The 18,848-nt window shown below is 53.5% G+C and overlaps 1 protein-coding gene across 1 annotated transcript; it reads left to right on the plus strand.

Moving 5' to 3' along the window:
• Positions 1–1,156: 1,156 nt before the first annotated feature.
• On the plus strand, positions 1,157–17,815 carry LOC144257417 (occludin-like). The gene is made up of 7 exons (XM_077805363.1): positions 1,157–1,858; positions 5,500–5,658; positions 11,972–12,129; positions 12,755–12,943; positions 14,461–14,632; positions 15,379–15,420; positions 17,714–17,815. Exons 1-7 carry the CDS (start codon positions 1,157–1,159, stop codon positions 17,813–17,815), a joined length of 1,524 nt encoding a protein of 507 aa, XP_077661489.1.
• Positions 17,816–18,848: the final 1,033 nt, after the last annotated feature.

The following is an 18,848-nucleotide window of genomic DNA, read 5'->3' on the forward strand; positions in this document are numbered from 1 at the left end:
TTATATAGGCTCCTATTAGCCCCCACCCCCATCCCAAATTTTCACACTTGCTGTCTGGTCGCCCTACCCATAATGCAAACCGGAGTCTGTAGACCCAGGCTCTGAGACTCGCTGCTGCAGGGGGGTTTGCAGTGTAGACGTAGCCAGTGACTAACATGCTTGACTTCACCATCTATGTAGACGCAATTACAATATATCTATCTATCTATCTACATGCACCCCACCCCATCTAGCTATCTATCCATTCCCATACACCCCATCTATCTGTCTATCTATCTCCATATACCCCTCTCTATCTAGCTATCTAGCTATCCCCGTATACCCCCTTCTAGCTATCTATCTATCCATTCCAATACAGCCCCTCTATCTATCTATCCCCATACACCCCCCCATCTATCTATCTATGTAATATACATACCTGTACATATAAAACCACCCCAATTCTATAGATGGAGATGCTGGGATTTTCAAAGGGGCCTAGACCCCTAATTGCCACTGATTTGTTATCAACCGGGGTTATTACGGTAGTGCCTGAAGGCCAGCTGGGAATAGAGCCCCACTGTGCTAGGCACTGCACCAATACGAAGCAGGGGGTGGTCGGCGCTCACAGTCTAACTAAAACGAGACAGGCCCAAGGTCTGTGACCCCCGGCGAAGGGCTACAACCCACACGCAGAGGTGGCAGCAAGCAGCATATTGAATCCATGTTTTCTGGAGGGTGGCAGTGGGTTAGTTTGGAGATCAGCTACTTGGAAAGCAAAGGGGGCTGCGCAGGTGTGGAGAGAAGCTCAGAGCTGGAGCAAGCAACGCAGAGCAGTGAAAGTCCAGTCAGAACTGTGGCAAGTTCTCTGGATATTCACAGCTCCCTGCTCCGGCTGCCCTAGGCAGCCGGTTCCACTACAGTCGTCTCCCAAGGCCGGACGGCAGCTGAGGGAAATGCGTGGCCCTCACGCCCTTTGCTCGGGGAGTTTGTAAGTGACTAGCTCAAGGCCTCAGTGGCAGAGCCAGGATTCGAACCCCCTGCCCTTGTGCTTGTCCCACCTCCAGGCCACCCTGCTTGACCAGCTTGTTTATCTGCCGCCCTACCGAGGCGTTTCTAAGGCTGCCCGTCACTGCGGTCTCCGGCCGCCTGCCCTGCCTTGGATCCTTCCTCCGCCATGTATAGCCAGAAGCCCTACGACAGCCCGCCCACCGGCTACGGCCCCCCCGGCGACGGCTACGGCTACGACATCCACTCCCCCGCCCCGGGCTCCTTCTACATTGAGGACGTGCCGCAGTATTTTTACAAGTGGAACTCTCCGCCTGGCGTGGTGAGGATCCTGGAGGCCCTGGTCGTCCTGCTCTGCATCACCATCTTCGCCTGCGTGGGCTCTACGCTGGCCTGGGAATACAGCTACGGCTACGGGGGCATGTACGGGAGCGGGCTAGGGAGCTACTACGGGTCTGGCTATTATGGCGGAGGGATGGGCTACGGGGGATACGGCGGCTACGGCGGCTACGGCGGCTACGGAGGCTACTATGGCGGGATGACCAACCCGCGGGCAGCCAGCGGCTTCATGATCGCCATGTCGGTATTGTGCTTCATCGCACTGCTGGGGTTCTTCGTGGCCAGCGTCACCAAGTCCAGCAGCGCCCGCTCCCGCAGGTTTTACCTGGCGGTCATCGTGGTGTGCGCCATCCTGGCCTTTGTCATGCTCATCGCCTCCATCGTCTACATCATGGGCGTCAACCCCCGGGCACAAATGACCGGCAGCTACTATTACAGCCCCATGCTGACCATGTGCAACCAGATGTACTCCTCCGGTGGAGCCTACATGAACCAGTACCTCTACCATTACTGCACCGTGGACCCACAGGAGGTAAGATGGGCACTGCTTGCGTTTTCCCTTCGGCTTTCCTTCTTTTCTCTCTTTCTCCTTCCTTCCACTTCCTTTCTGCCTTTTCTCTCTTTCTCCTTCTTTTCTCTCTCCTTCCATTTTGTCTTCATCTTTCGTCGACTTTCTCTTGGAGCTGCTCGGAAAACGGGGTGACTGTTTTGGGGAAATGTTAACGTCAATTTAGTCCTGGTTTGTTTAAAATGTGAAATGATCTACAGAGGGGTTTGAAAATTTCCTACCGTTTCGCTCGCTCAATTTCACAGACGAACAGGATGAAATTTTGGACAGAATATTCGTGGAAACCCCCCATTTGTTTTGGGTTTTTTGTTAACATTTTAAAATTTTGCTTGGAAGTGTTGGCATTTCCCAGCCAGTCAGTACCTCCATAGCCATCGGCTGTAACTGCTACTTTCCCTTTTCCACTAGCCATAGGTGCGCTTCTCCAACTTGCCTCAGCTAAGAGCAGTTCCTGGTGACTAGCGTCAGCTGCCCTTGGCTCGACACAGGGTGTCACCAGGGCTAGGAGGACGGAGCTGAGGACAGGGAAATTCAAGGCTCAATACCGGAGGTGCTTTCTCGTGGGCGAAGCTGTGGAGCAATCTCACAGGGGAACGGTGGAGACCCAAGTAGTTGGGCCTTCTAAATCCAGGTTGGGCAAAGTATGAGAAAAATCCTGCTTTGGTGGGTGGATGGGCTAGCCCAGAGGGTTGCAAACTGGCCCCTGGCCCAGTGGGGAGCTGGCCGCTGTCATGGTGCTGACTCATTCGTCCTGGGTTTTGCAGCTGAAGGAGGGTCAGAGCTGATGGGAGAGGGAACTGAAGGAAAAGCATGTGGTTATTTTTCCATTCAACCAATGGCTTTAGTTGACAGGAGTGAAATAGGATCATGAAAGGGATGGGAGGGCAATCCCTCTATTAAGCTGTGGTCCCCACTATGGGAAAGTTCGGTAAACCCTGGACTAGACCATCTCCTGGCTCTTTTCCATCTCTACCCATTTTCTGGGATTTTCCAAACCCTCTGTTCTGATCAGCTCAGAGCTCTGCTCCCCTCTCCCCTCCTTGAGCCGTTCTGGTGCAACGATTTGTACAGTTTAAAACTCTACAGCTATGAACCGAGTGCCACTGACAGTCGCTGAAAGTTGGGTTTTGCCTTAGTCAGTTTCCCTTGATCCCAGTGGGTCGGGTGGTCAGGGCCTCAAAGTCTCTAAGTCCTGGGAGAAAGCTGATGGAAAAGATTTGCTGTAATGTCTTTGTGACAGTTACTGTGGATTGACACCATTGAATCCCCATTGGCTACAGCAACGGTTCTGCAGAGCTACACGGGGATCACCGATAGCAGCATCTAGCAGTCTTCGATTGCCAAGACAGATGAGTCCACTGCAGGCTCCCCTTAGACCAGTGTCGGGGTGCGTTGTAGCCCACTAGCACCTAGACACCCCAGCTGAGGTCAGGGACCCTATGTGCCAGGCGCTGCACAGATGCACAGTGAGAGACAGGCCCTGCACCAAAGAACTCAGTCTGAGTAAATGAAGGAAGGCTCATTCACCCCATTTTACAAAGGGGGAAACTGAGGCCCAGACAGACACACAGCAGAATCTGCAGCCCAGTTATTTATCATAAATGTTTGTATAGCCCACATTATTGTAGTCTCTGAGCTGAGCGCCTCCCAGTGTTTAATGGATTTATCCTCACACGCTCCTAGGAGGCAAGGCCTGGCTGTCATCGCCATTGAATGGAGGGGAAACTGAGGCACAGAGTGGCTGAATGACTTGGCTAAGGGTCACACAGGGACCCTGTGGCAGAGCTGGGAGCTGAATCCAGGTCTTCCAAGTCTGAGGCTAGTGCCCTGATCACTGAACCTTCCTTCTTCTAAGCTAAGAAGCACCTCTTTCAGCTCAGAATAAACTCAGGTCTCCTGACTCCCAGTCCACTGCTTTAGAATCATAGAATATCAGGGTTGGAAGGGACCTCAGGAGGTCATCTAGTCCAACACCCTGCTCAAAGCAGGACCAATCCCTAATTTTTGCCCCAGATCCCTAAATGGCCCCCCAGGGATTGAACTCACAACTCTGGATTTAGCAGGCCAATGCTCAAACCATTGAGCTATCCCTCCCCCCCTTAACCACAAGCCCACCAGCCACGTGCTTTGTCCAGGTCTAGCCCCCAGGATGTAACACGGTGCAAAACAGCTTTATAAAAATCTCCTTCATTTGCTGCTCAATTACTCTGCTGGGCTTGGTCGGTTTCCTTATTGCCACTGTTCAGCTAACTGGGATCTCTGCTTGCTGGCCCTGGCTCCAGAGTCAGAGCTCTAGGCTGTCTGTTGGATAGAAGGCAGCAGAATAGTAACAAACAAGGTGTCTGTGAAGTCAGTTTTGGTCTGGAGAGAAACAATTGCAGCGATTTAAGCAGCAAGCTGGGTGGGGCTGCCGATACCATGCCGTCTGCATTCCGGCCACCTGAAATCCAGAGGCACGTAGAGCTACGCACTTTGCTGTATATTTCCTACCAAAAACAAGCCGTGCTGCACTTGCCTGATGCATGGACCAGATGTGACCTAATCTGGTCATTCCCCCCATGTCTAATATCTATCAAACTTCAACATTCTTACTAGGGCCCTATGGGAAATTCTGAGGAGTCTCCCTCTCTCACACACACCAAAATGCAAGGATTTGAACCCCTTCTCCTGGAGCAAAAATCATACAGAGAATAAGTAGCCGCTGTTTCTGCTGCTCTCGGCCATGTGTCCTTAGGAGAAGATTGTTGGTTGTTTCAGCATGCAGCGGGGAGTCAGGACTCCTGGGCTCTTTTCCTGGCTCTGTGGGGCCTTGCAAAAGTCATTTCCTCTCTTGCCATGTGCCTCAGTCTCCCAGTCTGTAAAATATGAGGGCATTGGATCCCTGTAGCTTGCAAAGTGCTTTGGCATCACCTGGTTCCTTTTTGGTTCTTGAGCTGGGCCCAGTCCCGGAGAATCAAACCCCAGAAAGCTTTGCCAGCTCGATTGTTTTGCTGACTTCCACACAGGATAAGATCATAGCAATGAGCAAAGCAGTGGCAGCCTCCCATGTGATTCCTGCTTTGTGCCAGGGACAGCTGGGGAAGCTGATTCGGTTTGTTGCCAGCACAGCCAATCCCTACCATTCCCCCTTTGAGTGCTGCTGGGTTTGTTCTCCGTCGCTTGGCAGCTCTGGTGAAGGAGCCAGTTCCAAAAGCCCTTGCCAACCCAAGAAGCTGCCTTTTCTTCTCTTCCTCCCCCTAAATCCTAATTCCAGGAAATTCCTCATCTGTCTCACTCTCTCTTCCTTGGGGGGACTCTTTTGTCTGATGTAACAATTATTTTCCCTCTATTTGATTTCCCCTCACCCTTTGGCACCTTCACATGGACTGGAATGACTTCTCTAGCTGTGCTAGCAGGAACGGGTGTCTCATTTCCTGCTAGTGGCCAATCCACATAGACGACAACAACCTACTGCTGCTATCAGCTGATGGAGTTCTTCCTTTAGCTTGAGTGGTAGAGGTCAGTGCTGCAGTGCAGAGAGTGGTGGGGTTGAACCAAGCTGATGGATGACATAAGGGTAATTTCCCTGACTCCCTGGCCAACGTGGGTTTTTTCCTCTCTTCTAGGCCATCGCCATTGTCTGTGGGTTCTTCATCGTCATTCTTCTCTGCGTGATTTGCTTCTTTGCTCACAAGACGCGTCACAAGATCTGGAAGTTTGGGAAGCCCAATATCTACTGGGACAAGCCACTCGCCTTCCAGGAAGGCCCCAACGTGGAGGAGTGGGTGAGTCTAGGATGGTGCAGGCTGCGGGTGGAGCAGATGAGTGATAGGGACTTTGAAGCTCCAACCTGCTCTGGCTAACTCAGGGCATTACTAACCAGCCCATCACCAAGGTGTCTAGCTGCAAGAGCTACCCTCAGGAGCCAGATTGGGAAACAAACAAGGGGAGGGACTCTCCTAAGCCCCATCCACTCATGGCACCAAAATTGAGAGCCCTCAAAGTCAGCCGTCACTCACAGTAGGTTGTGCAGATCTTTGTAGCATGATCCATCCTCATCTTCCTTTTAGCAGCAGGGAAATGTTGATGTTGGTAAATCGGAGAGGGGTCAGAGAAGAGCCACAAGAATGATTAAAGGCTTAGAAAACCTGCCTTATAGCAAGAGACTCAAAGAGCTCCATTTATTTAGCTCAACAAAGAGAAGGGTCAGGAGTGACTTGAAAACAGTCTATAAAGAATCTACACAGGGAACAAATATTTACTAACGGGCTCTTCAATCTAGCAGAGACAGGGCTAACACGATCCAATGGCTGGACATTGAAGCTAGACAAATTCAGATTGGAAATAAGGCATAACGTTTTAATGGTGAGAGTAATTAACTGTTGGAACAATTTACTAAGGGTCATGGAGGATTCTCCATCACTGACCATTTTAAAATCAAGATTTAGGTTTGTTCTAAGAGAGATGCTGTAGGAGTTACTTTGGGAAGTTCTCTGGCATGTGTTATGCAGGAGGTCAGACTAGATGATCACAATAATTCCCTTCTGGCTTTAGGAGGTACGAATCTATAAATGGTTAACAATGTTGACTGTAGGTCACCGTCTGTAGGCTTCAGAGTTAACACTCCATTGTGGTCAATGGGGCATTATCTCTCTGATCTGCTCTTTCAGGCTGTGGGCAGATGTGGCTGGATTCGTCTGCTTCACATTTTAAGATGATCTAGGCATCCATAAATGTCAGGGTCAGGTTAGGTTCTGGAGCAAAAGATGGACTAGGGCAAGTGCAGTGGCCTGGCAGGGACCGTGGCAGAGTGCTGTGCGCTCCCTGACACATGTTATGAAATGTGCTATATAAGAACTAGGAATTATTACTTTTGTTCAGTGTTTGTACAGAACCTAGCACAACAGGATCCTAGTCCGTGGCTGTGGCTCCGGCCTACTTCCGAAATTAAAATAAATAACAATAACAATAATATCATGTAGCAATGAGTTCCATGGGTTAATTTTATATATTAGTGGAGGGGGGATGTAGTTCCTTGCATCTGTTTTAAATGCCTTGTTTTTTCCATTTGCTTTTGGGTCTCTTTGTTGCTCAGATATGAGTAACAGGGTGTAGAGAGCAGGGCTGGTCCAAGCTATCTCGAATGTACCAAAAGATAAATAAAACAGGATTGGATCAGATAGGCTGTGAGCCTGGAACCAGCAACACGAAGGGTTTTTGTTCTCTTCCCCTTTGTCTACTGAGTGCTTGAAAGATGTTTGCTTATGATATGATTTAGTTTCACCCTCGTCAATGATTAACCGGGCAGCTCTTGCCACACAGGGTTTCGCCTGGCACATCTCAAACGGCCACGGTGTTCTGGTCCGTCGCTTGGCGCCAGGTCACATCTGGTTGGCAGTGGGGTTGGGCGAGTGGGGTCACAGGTACTTGGGGATGGGGTGGGGGAGCAGGGTTGGTTGTTCGGGTGAAATTTCACACCAGGGTAAGTGCTGGGCTCTGCTTAAGCCTGGGAAATTCATCTCTAGGCGGGGGGCTGGCGGGCGGTCTTAGCACCACTTGCATCCCATTTACACCCATGCCAAGGAAGCAAAGGATTCTGGGATTGCCAGCCATGGGTGTAGTGGTACCGTGGGGTTGCGCTGGGCTTCTGCCCAGGGTGAAATCCCCCAAGGGCCATCAGAGCAATCACCCCTCTCCCCTCCGCCTCCCCAGTGCATCCCTGCCGCTCAGCGTGAGCGTCTGATGCCTAAAAGCCTAACGCAGAGTGACAAGCCCTCCAGGGCGCTGCTGGGCCAGGGCATATGGCAGTTGGTATCCCCTCCACTGCATGGCATGACCCAGAAAAGCAGCCATCTCCACATCAGGGAGCTGAACAGCGCTGACAAACCTAGCTGTGGGGAAATTAACACAGTCAGAGCAGTCGCTGGAGGAAGACTTGTCCGCAGCAGGAGCCTCCTTTGTTCTGTTTGGGGTCTTGTCCTGCTCTCGTAACTAGGGTCTGAGCGTCTCCCAGGCATGTCCTAAGTGACGTGTACCGTGTTTAAGGGCTGGGCTGCGACCTTCGAAAGGAGAGTTAACTGCCAAATCAGCGCTTCTCACAAGGGCAAGGAGAGAGCGCGACTGTCAGAGTCGTAGGCAGCGCGGCCTAGGGGTTAGAGCTGGATGGGGCTCGGGAGCCAGGATGCCTGAGTTGTAGTCACAGCTCTGGCAGGGAGTGTCTAACAGCGCAAGCAGGGCTGGCAGCATTGAGTCCGGGCAGGGGTCAAGGGCTCAATAATGTGTGGAAGTGAACAAGACAAGTTCTTCCCAGACTGGGCTCTGCAGGTGGGAGCTGGGATTTCCCCTCATCCCACTCAGGATCAGCTCCCAGGTTCCCCTGAGATTCCCCCACTGACCCTAGATCAGCTCCCAGGCCCCCCTGAGATTCCCCCCCCAGGATCAGCTCCCAGGTTTCTCTGTGTCTTTGCTCATGTGGGAAGGAAGGTGGGAGAGAGACTGACTTAGCCAGGGAATGAAGCTTTTTTCTCCAAAGATCCATCAGATCCCAGACAAGCGACAATTTCTGCCCCCGGCAAGAGGCTCCAGCTAACAAGCCACAAAGGGCCAGGAAGAAAGGAAGGGTGAGAGGGGAAAACATCTGGCTGTCTAGGATTCAGTCTAAACAAATGCCCCCGCCCCTCCCCATTTCCTTAACCTCCAGGAGCAGATGTGGCCACATTCCCTCTTTGCCTGCACCTCTCTTGCGTCACCAACCCAGCACCTATCGGCCTGGAGGCCCAGTGCTAGGAAATGCCTTTGGCCTGAGGTCAGGGACTAGGATGCGGGGAACGTTAAGGGGCCGGGGCCCTGCAGCTGCGAGGTTACATAGAGCAGAGGCAGACGTTCATGCTCCGATGGGCAGGGGAGGGAGCGGCCTGCATTATTCAGCAGCCGGCAGCATGGAGCAAAGACAGCTTCCACGGGTGGCTGGGTGGACGTGAGGAGAGGAAGGAAGGAGTTAACGAGTGCATCAGCTATCCAGGGAATGAATTGCAAGCAGGGGCAAACTTAAGGCGTTTAGAAAAGATCTGACTGGAGCAGAGGGGCAACTAGCCAAGGACAGGGGAGAATCAGGCATGCCGTTTATGAAACCTGTTCTGTTTGATCGTTCTGCCTACGTGTGCCAATCCCTTGGGCTTAACAGTCTGTCCCACCTTGTAGTTCACAGTGACGCTCCAAGTACCTTTTCCTGCCCTGAAGAAGAGCTCTTGAAAGCTTGTCTCTTCCACAAGCAGGAGTTGGTCCCATAAAAGATATCTCTTAACCCCCCACCCTTTCGCTCTCATTTCTATCGATCTCGCTGATCACCGGCCTCAAGAGCTCAATCGTCCCATATCCGGTCTCCCAGAAAAATCACACAATTGGCTTAAAAACTAAGAGATTTTGTTTAAAAATGAATTTTGGTTGCTTTTGATTTGCCTTCTGGTTAGTGAGCTGCTGGGGGGCACGCAGGGTGTGTGCTCAAGCTTTCCTCCAAAAGCATGAAGGTTAAAAAATGACTTTTAAAAAAAGGAGATTCTCCCCTAATCCCCTGATTCCAGGCGCTGGAGCTTTAGGAGAAACATGAGGTGTTGAGAGAGTTGGCAACGCTGTATCGCTCTCTCTATGTCATCTTCTCCACATGATGCAAGTAGAGATTGCTTGCTTGCTCGCTTTCTTTCAGAGACCCTGATGAACTCAGTCTAACACTGTTTTACCATCTCCTTCCCGGCCCCCGGTGAATGTTATTCCTATTCATACATTAACTATTTACTGATTATTTAAAAATCTGTTCTGTTGGGATGCCCTCTTTAGCAGATGCCTGGTGGAAGTGGAGGAGGATGTACGTGGGGGGCTGGGCCGGAAGGCTATATCAAGGTCACAACTTCTAAAGCTATGGTTCCCCTGTTTAGAGCCAGATTTTAATACTTTGTTTTTGTAACTTTCTGCTAAGTAGTGTCCTACTGCACAATTGAGGTCAATGGGCCCACTGGCTGCGTGAGGCATTGTGTCCAGCATGAGGAAGATTGTGTGAATACAGTGGAAGGATTGCCTAGTGGTTAGGGCACTGGCTTGGGAAGGTGAGGGGTCATTTCTCTGCCACAGACTTCTTGTGTGACCTGGGGTGAGTCACTTAATCTCTGGGGCCTCAGGGGCCTATCTAGAGAGGAGACAGCATTGCCTAGTGGGTGCAGCCCCAGACTGGGACCCAGCAGTGTTGGGTTCTCTTCTTGGCCCTGCCACTGGGTTGCTGTGTAACCTGGGGCGTGTCACTTCCCATCTCTGTGCCTCAGTTTCACCATCTGCAAAATGGGGATAGTGGTCCTGCCCTCCTCTGTAAAGCCCTTGGAGATCAGCTGATGAAAAGTGCTATGTAAGCAGTAGGTGGTATCTGTACAATGGACATAATTGCATTTCCCTAACTCACGGAGGGTGGGGGTGAAGATAAATCAATATGTTAACGATTGGGAGGTGCTCAGATCCTACAGCACTGGGGGTCCTAGATGTACATAAGACAGATGGGCAGAATTTGACCCTGTAGCCTGCCGTCTGTACAAGAGCAAAGCCTGAAAGAACCGAAGCACCCTGGACGTGACCAGTTTCCCAGCCCTGGGCGTTTCCACGTTCCTCCCAGCTCGGTTTATTTACTGAGCAGGTCACCCCTGGGAGGCATTTCCTGAGTTCTGGTGGAAGCGTCTCCTGCATGGGCTCTGTAGGGACCCAGGTCAGGGCGGCGCTGCCCAGAACGGCATATCCTCCCTTTGTCAGTCCCAGGGATGTCTGGGGAGGGAAGGGTTAGTGCTCTCCAGGTGGCTGAGTCCCTGTGATTTATTGTAAGCGAGGCAAGCAAACACCCCTGGGAAAGGGAACTGGCCCCGTGGCGTGCTGGCACAGGGGAGTTCGGGAGGGGAAATTCCCACCCAAACCGCCTGTTCCCTGGCACTGAGCGCAGCTACTCCCCTTCCCGGAGAGCCTTGTATCTCCTTCGCTCTGCTCCTGCAGCTCCCAGACCTCTAACAGCCAGGAGCTGGGGGGGGAGGTGTCACCCAACAGCCCCACTGCTTTGTTCTCCACTGCAGGTTGTGGGGGCTGGCTCCTGGGGGTAGGGCATAGCAAGCCAGGTCAGCTAGGCCCTGGAATGGGGGGGTAGGTCACACAATTTAGCCCCATTCCTCTGTGCCCGGGACTTATCCACTGGTACCTACCCATCCCTCTGGCCTCTGCTGCTGGGCCGGCAGGTTGCGGGATCGTGGGGCCCGGTGGTGCCCGGTGGTGCCAGCCGGCTCTCACCCAGCCTGCAGGGCGGGGCTGGTTAAATGGCAGGGGAGGTGTTTGCCAAGTGCTGATTTAGCTTATCAGCCCCTCGCACTGTGATAAGGGGGTTGGGGCTGCGCACACGGGAGGCAGAGAGCCGGGATCTGGGCGGTGGTTCCCTGTGCTCTCGATCCCAATCCCAGCTCCGGGGCCCTGCAGACCGGAGGAGGGTTGGGCTGCATTAGCCGCCCCTGGTTTGGTTTTCTGTGTGCCTTTGTGTGACGGTGACCAGGAACGAATAGAACTGGCTGGGCCAGCGTCCCCCTCACGGCTCTGCCAGAGCTCCTTGCACAGTGCAGACCCCCAGCCCCTGTTACCCCAGCCCTGAGCTCCACCACCACCCCGCTCTGCCAGCGTCCCTGAATCCCGACCCACAACCCCTTGTTATCACAGCCCTGGGCTCCCCGCCTCCCCGCCTGCTGATGCTGCTCAATCCCGACCTCCCATCCCCCTGTTATCCCCACCCTGAGCTCCCCCCTCCCACACAGCTCTGCCAGTGTCCCTAAATCTCAACCCCCTGCCCCCTGCTCTCCTGCCCCCCCCAGCCTCCCTCAGCGGTGGGCTGCCGTTTGGGCCCCACTGTGTGCACCCTGCGGACTGCCCCGAGGCCATCACCAGGCCTGAAGTTGAGACCAAGGTCACGCCTGGCCCTGGCTCTCGCTAAGGTGGAGCTAAGGGCAGAGCGTGACCCCAGCATCACGCCCAGCCCCCCCCAAGGCCGCAGGCGGGCACAGAGGGAGCCGAACGCCTCTGGCTGCTTTTCAGGTGAAGAACGTTGCAGAGGGGGCTAGCATGCCCGATGAGATGGCCACGCTGGCCTACTCTGAGAAGCCAATGAGCCCTGTCAACGCCCCGGCCAGCGCCTACGGCTACCCGCGCAAGGAGAACGGCTACTATGCCCCCGAGGCCTACAACCCCGGAAGGTGAGTCCGTCCCAAGGGCTGGGAACCCAGGGTCCCTTTGTGTCCAGATCTCCCACCCGGGCCTCTGGCAGACTCTTCCCCCCAGCTCAGCTGGGCTCACGGTGCTCGGGAGCCACTGGTTTGACGAAGTAACGTACCCGGTGGGTCTAGTGGTTAGAGCCCAGGGCTCGGACTCATTGGGTTCAGGGCACAGCTCTGTGGGACCTTGGGCAAGGCCCTGCATCTCCCTGGGCCTCATTTCCCAGACATCTGCAGACTGGAGGATAACGGTCTGAGGCTGTGAGCTCTGGGGCAGGGGCTCTCTCTCACTGCATGTCTGGGCAGCAGCCGGCCCGGCGGGGTCCTGAGCTCACACTGCTTCACTGCTGCTGGTAGGAAAAGGTGTCCAAACCGATAACGGTGCCCATGTGGGGAGCACGCTCCCGGTTTCACTCAGACCTGCCGCCTTCCCATGCTGCCAGCCCCCGGTCACCTGCAGGAGCTGGGGCGCTCTAGCCCAGGGGTTCCCCTGTGTCCCGCCTGGATGGATGAGCAGTTTGGGGAGGTCTCAGGCTGAGAATCCCGGCTCTAGGCTGAGCCCCGTGTCCACACACACCCCTCCCAGCTCTCCTGCCCGTGTGGTCAGCGATCAGCCTGCCAGGACCTTCAGCACCAGCACCCTGGAGGAGAGGGGGAGGGAGAGCTCCAGCAAGCCCGCCGCCCGGCGTGGGAGGAGAAGGAGGCGCAACCCCGAGCTGGACGAGTCCCAGTACGAGACGGACTACACCACAGCCATGGAGTCCAGCGACGAGCGGGACAAGGACGAGTGGGGCAGGTGAGGGGCTCGCTCTCCCCGGCGCGTCCATCAGTGACCCCTGGCTGCCTCTGCAGGGCCGCATCTACTGGGGCCATCCCCCAGAAGGGTGTCTAGCACCAGAGATCGCTGCTGTTAACATCAGAGGCTGGGCCACAGGGGGAGGGGCTGACCCATGGCCAGGCACAGTCATGCACATTGGAAAACACAATCCCAACTATGCATATAAAATGCTGGGGTCTAAATTAGCTGAAGAGAGAGATCTTGGAGTCATTGTGGATAGTTCTCTGAAAACATCCACTCAATGTGCAGCGGCTGTCAAAAAAGCCAACAGAGTGTTGGGCATCATTAGGAAAGGGAGAGATAATAAGACAGAAAATATCATGTTGCCTCTATATAAATCCCTGGTAAGCCCACAGCTTGAATACTGCGTGCAGATGTGGTCGCCACATCTCAAAAAAGATGTATTGGGTTTGGGAAAGGTTCAGAAAAGGGCAACAAGAATGATGAGGGGCATGGAACAGCTGCCATATGAGAAGAGATGAATAAGACTGGAACTTTTCAGCTTGGAAAAGCGACGACCAAGGGGGGTATGATAGAGGTCTATAAAATCATGGCTGGTGTGGAGAAAGTAAATAAGGAAGTGTTACTGACTGCTTCTTATAACACAAGAACTAGGGGTCACTGAATGAAATTAACAGGCAGCAGGGTTAAAACAAACAAACAGAAGTATTTTATCACCCAACGCACAGCCAACCTGTGGAACTCCTTGCCTTGTTGTGAAGGCCAAGCCCATAACAGGGTTCAAAAAAGAACAGATAAACTCATGGAGGATAGGTCCATCAATGGCTATTAGCCAGTCTGGGCAGGGATGGTGTCTCTAGCCTCTGTTTGCCAGAAGCTGGGAGTGGGTGACTGGATGGATCACTTGATAATTCCCTGTTCTGTTCATTCGCTCTGGGGCACCTGGCATTGGCTGCTGTCAGAAGACAAGATACTGGGCCAGATGGACCTTTGGTCTGACCCAGTATGGCCGTTCTTATGGTCTTATGTTATGCCATGCAGCTGGACCAGGGTGGGGATCCAGGCTGCCCCATTTGGCCTGTGGGGGAGGGCTACTCCATGGGAGGCGGGAGGGGGATCTGGTCACGCCAGCTTCACTGACATTTTGACAAGGTGTGCTGGCATCCCGATGTGATGTCATTGTCACGGCGATGAGCTCATGCAGTGATGTCACCATGTGCCGTGGCAGCAGCATCTGGGGGACGCCTGCATTCCTCCCCCGTCAGACAGGCCGGTGACACTGCCCTCCTGTAATTCCAGTAGGCACCTGCCAGCTCCCTGGATGTGGGTGCAAGAACAACGCTGCATGGAAATAAATTGCAATGATTTGGGGGTGCAGGGGAGCGGGGCTCCAAACTCGAGGCACCTTGAACCTGGTTCCCAGAGACTCGGCCCTTCAGCCCCAGAGCACCCCACCCCCCGCTGAGTCCCCAGTCTAATCTCTCTCTCTCTCTCCCTCTCCTCCTGCCGGGCAGCGTGTACCCCCCAATCACCTCGGACAGCATTCGCCAGGAATACAAGCAGGAGTTCGATGCTGACCTCAAGCACTACAAGCAGCTGTGCGCCGAGATGGACGACATCAACGACCAGTTGAACCAGCTCAGCAAGCAGCTGGACGGCTTGTCGGAGGACAGCCCACAGTACCAGGTCAGGGCAGGGCCAGGCTGGGGCTGTGCTTTTCCGACTGACACGGAGTCTGTAGGATGGGACTCTAGGGCTCAGCAGAACTCTAGGGCTCCCTCTAGGGCTCAGCAGAACTCAGGGTCCCGTTGTGCCTGGCGCTGCACAGACCCCAAGAGCCCGTGCCGACTCCGAAGCGCTCACAGGCTCAACAGACAAAGGGGGCGTTGTCGCCCCATTTTGCAGCCAGGGAACTAAGAACCAGAGAGATTCAGTGGCAGAGGCAGGAACTGAGCTTAGGTCTCCTGATTCCCAGCCCAGTGCCTTATCTACAGGGCATCCTTCCTGCTACTTCACCCCCCTGCAGAGGGGCCAGCACCAAGCTGGAGCCCCACTCAAGGGGCATGTAGGTCTCATCTGATAGCTCATGCTCATCTATTTTGTTCAGGGACCCACCCTGCCCCTGTGGAAGCTGACAGGAAATTTTGTCCAGTCAGTGGGAGCTGGAAGACATCTCTTCTTCTCCTTCCCTAGCTCCAGCCCCTGCCCAGCCCATCCTGATTCCACCAGCATGCAGTGATGGGCTGCCTTGGGAAGACTGCCTTTCGGCAACGTGGCTGGCTTTCCATACAGTAGCCTGAAAGGGTTTCTTTGTCAGCCCCCGCCTGGCACCATCACCTGTGCTCCCTCGTTAGGCCCCAGAGTGATGGCTCTGGAATAATTATCTGCTGTGCACATAACATGGCCCTCTCCTCCTGGTTTTTCTTTTTCAGGGAGTCGCCGAGGAATACAACCGGCTGAAAGATTTAAAACGGGTGAGTCTCCAAAACCCAGCTTGTCTTTAGCCACTTGCCTCTGTGTTTATTCTGTCTGTCTGATCTCCCTTAAGGATTTGTGTGTCTGTCCATTCCCCTAGCTATTCAAATAGCATCCCATAGTGAGTGTCCTCAGCCAAGGGCTTAGCCGTTCAGCATTTCCCACTTCAGCAGCCTTAGAACTTGTCTACACATGCAAGCGGCACTGGCTTAACTTAAATCGCTTTCCAACCCAGACATGGTTAAACCACTGAAAGCCCCTATGTGCAGGTATGGATATCGGTTTGAATATAGTTCTGTCGGTTTAGCTGAATGCCTGTCAATTTTCCTAGGTGAACGAAATCATCAGAGTGAGGCTTAAACTGATTTCAGGGTGTCCACACACAATGTTGCACCAGTTTTATCTGAATCGGTTTAAAATCTCGTGTTGAGTTAGAGCGGGACAGCTCTGTGCGTGTAGACCAGGCCTTGGGGTGATTGTCTTTTTTCCCCTTTTCAGTGAATTTGTTGCTCCCATGAAGGGGGCTGGACTGAGAGCCCAGAGCTGGAGTTCTGTGCTTCATCCCAGGGCAGGGGCAGCATAGGGTGACCAGACAGCAAATGTGAAAAATCGGGACAGGAGGTGGGGGGGTAATAGGAGCCTATATAAAAAAAAGACCCAAAAATCGGGACTGTCCCTATAAAATCAGGACATCTGGTCACCCTAGGGCAGCGAGGCTTTAGTGCGTGTGTAGCCAGTGATGTAACCGATCCCAGAGCTGGAAGGCCCCGGCTAGGGGTGGGAGGTTAGCTCCGCTCTGTGTGCCCAATCCTGAGCATTGCTGTGTACACGCCGTTCTCACTGAAGTCAGTGGGAGCCGCACCCCCCAGAATCAGGCCCCCATTCCCTAGTCTGGGCTGGGTGGGGGGAAAGTCCCATGCAGTGTGTGCTTTTGTGACAGCCACCCTCTTGGCTGTCATAAGGGGGATTGAACTGGGGACCTCCGGAGCTAAACGTAGGAGCTGCTACAGCTTGAGTGAAAGCTCCCTGGGCGGAGCGGAGGCGGGCGGGCATTGTAACAACTCCTGTCCTCGCTCCAAGGGGGTCTGTAACACACGCCCACCAGTGGGTTACACTCTGTAATGTGGAGACTGGTCATCTAGGACCCAGGCGATGAATGTGCTTGACGTGGCCCAGGAGCCATCAGCTGGTTAAAAACTGCCAACCCTTCCGTACCTGGGTCAGAGTCAAACACGTGACCTGGAGTGCAATGCCCTGCCACCCTTCGCAGTGCCCCCGAGCTGGCTGGTTTGGTGTTGGATTATGCTCTGTGGCACAGCTTGAAATCCAACATGCTTCAGTGAGCTGAGACGGAGGAAAAACACCTCCTGCTTTCAGAGTTGTCTAGACGGCACCGTCCAGTGCCAGCCTTGCCCTCCTACAGCCTGCGGCATGGCCAGGGGGCCTTCTTCACTCAGCCGATCTGCTCTCCGCTGTGGGGACCTGGCAGGCCTGCGGAGCTCACTGGCTTTGGATAAAGAACAGGAGGACTTGTGGCACCTTAGAGACTAACCAATTTATTGGAGCATGAGCTTTCGTGAGCTACAGCTCACAGACTAACACGGCTGCTACTCTGAAACCTGGCTTTGGATTATTCCCTTGAGCCCCGCAGAGCCAGCCCAGTGGCATGAGGGGGTTCCACTGAGGTTCATACATCCCAAAGGACAGCTTAGTTCCAGTTGCAAAATCTTTATTAGCGGGGAGCGTGCATGAGGCAAGAAGAAACCCGGCGCGCCTCTGGGATCCCAGGTTGCTTTTGCAGCACAGGCCGCAAAGGATAAAAAATATCTCTGTTCACTTGCAAAGGGAGGGGGTCTAAGCTGGGATCACAGTCAACACGTGGGGCTTGAACTCAGAACCTTGAATATTAAGTACCAGATTTTCAAAGGGGACCAGCGCTCATTTAAGCACTGAAGGGAGCAGTCCCATTGGGTGCTGAGCATTTTCTTAAATCTGGCCTCAGTTGTGGGCACTGAGCCCTTGAAAATCTGGCCATGAATTCTTAACATTTGCTCTCCAGAAGCATCAGCCTGTGCCACTTGAGCTAAAAACAGAACTCCATTAGCCGGTAGCAATGGGAGGCTCTTATCTTCTTATGCGGACCAGCCACTAGATGGCGACGCAGAACACTGAACCAGCTCCCACAATGCTTCGTGCTTCCAGAGCACAACTGCATTAAGGAGCCAGAGAGAATGGGCCCCCGTGTTCCCTGCGACGTGATTAACGCCTCCTCGTTTCTTGCTCTCGCTTCAGACTCCTGACTATCAGACAAAGAAAATGGAGAGCAAAGCTCTGCGGAACAAGCTGTTCCACATCAAACGCATGGTGAGCGATTACGATAAGATGAGAGGCTAGCGCAGAAAGCGGAATCCTTTGGAGGGGGAAGAAATTCTGTGTGGTCAGCCGACTTCCCTCCACGAAGCGCTGCAAGAATGCCAAATACCTGGACTAAAAGCAGATTTCTTTTTGCTTTGTACACTCGTTTCAAAAGCAGAATCTCTCTCTCTTTGTGCTGTTTCCAAACCGAAACCCGACAGGTCTCAGTGAGCGGGGCAAGAGGGCGATTTTTAGAACAGAAATGAAACTCCAAGGAAGTTTGCGCTCTGGTTTGATTCCGGTGGGCCCTTATCTTGCAATGACCTAAGCAGAAATCCTGGCCCCATTGAAATCAGTGACTTCAGTGGGGCTAGGAGATCATCCTTGGTGCTTAAGTTTACGCATGCAAGTCATGAATTTAATAGAACTGAGCATTAAGCATGCACCTGCGGTTGCTGCAGCATCGGCCCTTCGGTTTGTACATGTGTGCAGATGTAAATTTGTAAATACGTGGGTGTGTATATAAATTAGCCTCCTGTTTTATATGATCGAAGGGTGAGCCTCTCTGTAGCATGCTCACGTGCTGGTCCCGATCCTGCAAGCCCTTACTCGCCCAGGTAGTCCCAGTGAGCTCAGTGGGACATCCCTCGTGAGCGAGGACCCTCGGTGGGTGAAATTCACCTCTGGGCAGAGGGATTTGTACAAGGCCTATGCACCACTGACCCCCCCCCGAGCACAGTAGGTGGAATGCTGGCCCCATTGACCTCTGTGGGGAGTGAGCTGTTACTTCAATAGAGCCCGGATTTCACTTCTTTCTGGGGACTTTGTGCTGCATAAGCCTGATGCTGGATCCCTGCCCAAGAAAGGCTTGCAGGATTGGGCCCGTGCTCTCTGGAAAGGCAATTAGCAAGGACTCCCGCTCCCTCTTAGATTACTGTCCTCGTTCCCCGCCATCCCCCGAGTCCCAGTGTGATTCAAAGCCAGGAGCATGGGAGATCCGCAGCTGGAGCTCTGGAACCCAGGCATGTTTCACACTCCACACCAGCCTGCCGTAAGGAGCCCGTTCTAGCCA

This window comes from Eretmochelys imbricata, chromosome 25 (assembly GCF_965152235.1).
Source record: "Eretmochelys imbricata isolate rEreImb1 chromosome 25, rEreImb1.hap1, whole genome shotgun sequence".
NCBI lineage: Eukaryota > Metazoa > Chordata > Testudines > Cheloniidae > Eretmochelys > Eretmochelys imbricata.